Source organism: Anarrhichthys ocellatus, unplaced genomic scaffold (assembly GCF_004355925.1).
Source record: "Anarrhichthys ocellatus isolate YVR2014 unplaced genomic scaffold, GSC_Weel_1.0 scaffold14, whole genome shotgun sequence".
NCBI lineage: Eukaryota > Metazoa > Chordata > Actinopteri > Perciformes > Anarhichadidae > Anarrhichthys > Anarrhichthys ocellatus.
Window position 1 is genome coordinate 7,600,163 of NW_022280044.1, and position 1,565 is coordinate 7,601,727.

At 42.6% G+C, this 1,565-nt stretch overlaps 1 protein-coding gene across 1 annotated transcript in view; it reads right to left on the bottom strand.

Moving 5' to 3' along the window:
* Positions 1–205: 205 nt before the first annotated feature.
* The window catches only part of parp10 (poly(ADP-ribose) polymerase family member 10), an 8,455-nt gene continuing 7,095 nt past the window's right edge, over positions 206–1,565 (bottom strand). Inside the window, exons 10-11 of the mRNA XM_031853876.1 lie at positions 1,361–1,535; positions 206–1,270 (exon numbers count right to left, since the gene is read on the bottom strand). Coding sequence (XP_031709736.1) covers positions 972–1,270; positions 1,361–1,535 — 474 coding nt within the window. The 3' untranslated portion in view covers positions 206–971. The remainder of the gene's footprint in view (positions 1,271–1,360; positions 1,536–1,565) is intronic.

Consider the following 1,565-nt stretch of genomic DNA (forward strand, 5'->3'; position numbering starts at 1 on the left):
AGATCTTTGGTAAATATACTCCCCAGCAGAAGTCACACAGACATAAGAATACTCAAAAATGTATGATCAAAGCGCTTCACTAATCAAAACGGACTCAAAAAGGCACATTCATCAAATCAAATGATGGCAGCGAATGCAGCCGGTTTACTGCATAAAGTAGGAACAGGGAATCAAGACCCACCACATGCTTTGCACATGTACTAACTCAGATTATTCTGTTTTATTTAAACAAGAATACACATGTCTCTGAAGTGCACAGCGGGCTAGATGTGACAGTTATGTAAGGCTAAACATTTACAACATATATAGATAGCTTTGAAATAATATATATAATTGTAGTAATTTTCAACCGAGGCCTAATTGTTCTTTTTGTAAACATGGTTATTGATTTTTAAATCACATTTTCTTTTAGGTGCAGCAGTGGACTCGAATCTCTTCTCATATAACTAAGAAGAACCTGAACTCTTCAGAGTAACTTCAGGGAAACTCAAACCCCAGAACAATACATATCATATTCTGTTCGTATCAAACTTTTTATGTGCACAAACTAATGACTGGGGAAGATAATGGTTACACAGTAGCACATCCAGCATTGTCAGCAGACTAAATAGTTACATATCCAAAACTTTGTTCTATCCACATTTTCTGTATGAAGGAAAATCGTGCAGCAAATCATTTATGTGTGATTTCTAAATCATAAATACAACATATTTCAGATGGTTGCAAGTTAAAGCAAGGAGAACCATCATGCGAGTGTGTTGTACCAAATGAATTGTTAATTAAAATGAGCTTCTCTTGATCAGACTTGACTAAACTGAAGAACTGAAGGCGGAGCCACTCAACAGCAGTGCTTGATGACATTTCAAACATGAAAAAGAACAACGTTCACTATAATTCTAATAATAATTAGCCCTTTATAAACCAGATTCTCTCCAGATTTATGGTTATAAACTGACAACTCGTCCGTTTCCTCAGCGGTGGATTCTCTGGCACGTGATGAGATATTCAGGAAACGCTTGCGTATCGTTGAAGATGACAAACATCCCCGGCTTGGTGATGTCGTCTGTCACGCTGTCGTATCGGAGGGGGATGTCGTCCGTCTCCTTCAGCGGGGCCGTCTTCATCGAATGGCAGCCTTTGGTGTAGTCTCCTGTTAGAACCTTTGACACAAAGATATACTTGTACCCCTCCGCATTTGGGGGGGAATACTGCTCCTGGACGGACAGCGCCGAGTTGACAGCAAAATACACGCCCTGACCGAAGACGGTGGCTGCGTGGAAGAAAAACAAAGACGTCAGAAATCGACGCCCGAGACGAGACAAAAGTGGGTCAGACGAGAACAGCGGCATCACAAACATACCGTTCTTTCCACAGAAGCTTCTGTTGAACCCGTGAACGCAGATCTCTTTCACACTCGTCTCACTTGTGCCGTGATAGAGAGTCCGTTCAATCTGCGGATATGTGGCGCGCTGCAGCACGCTCGCCTTCTTCAACTTGTACTGATTGTACAGCAGTCGATTCATGAGCTTCTCCACCTGGTTTGGGGGGGGGGGGGGGGGGGGGGG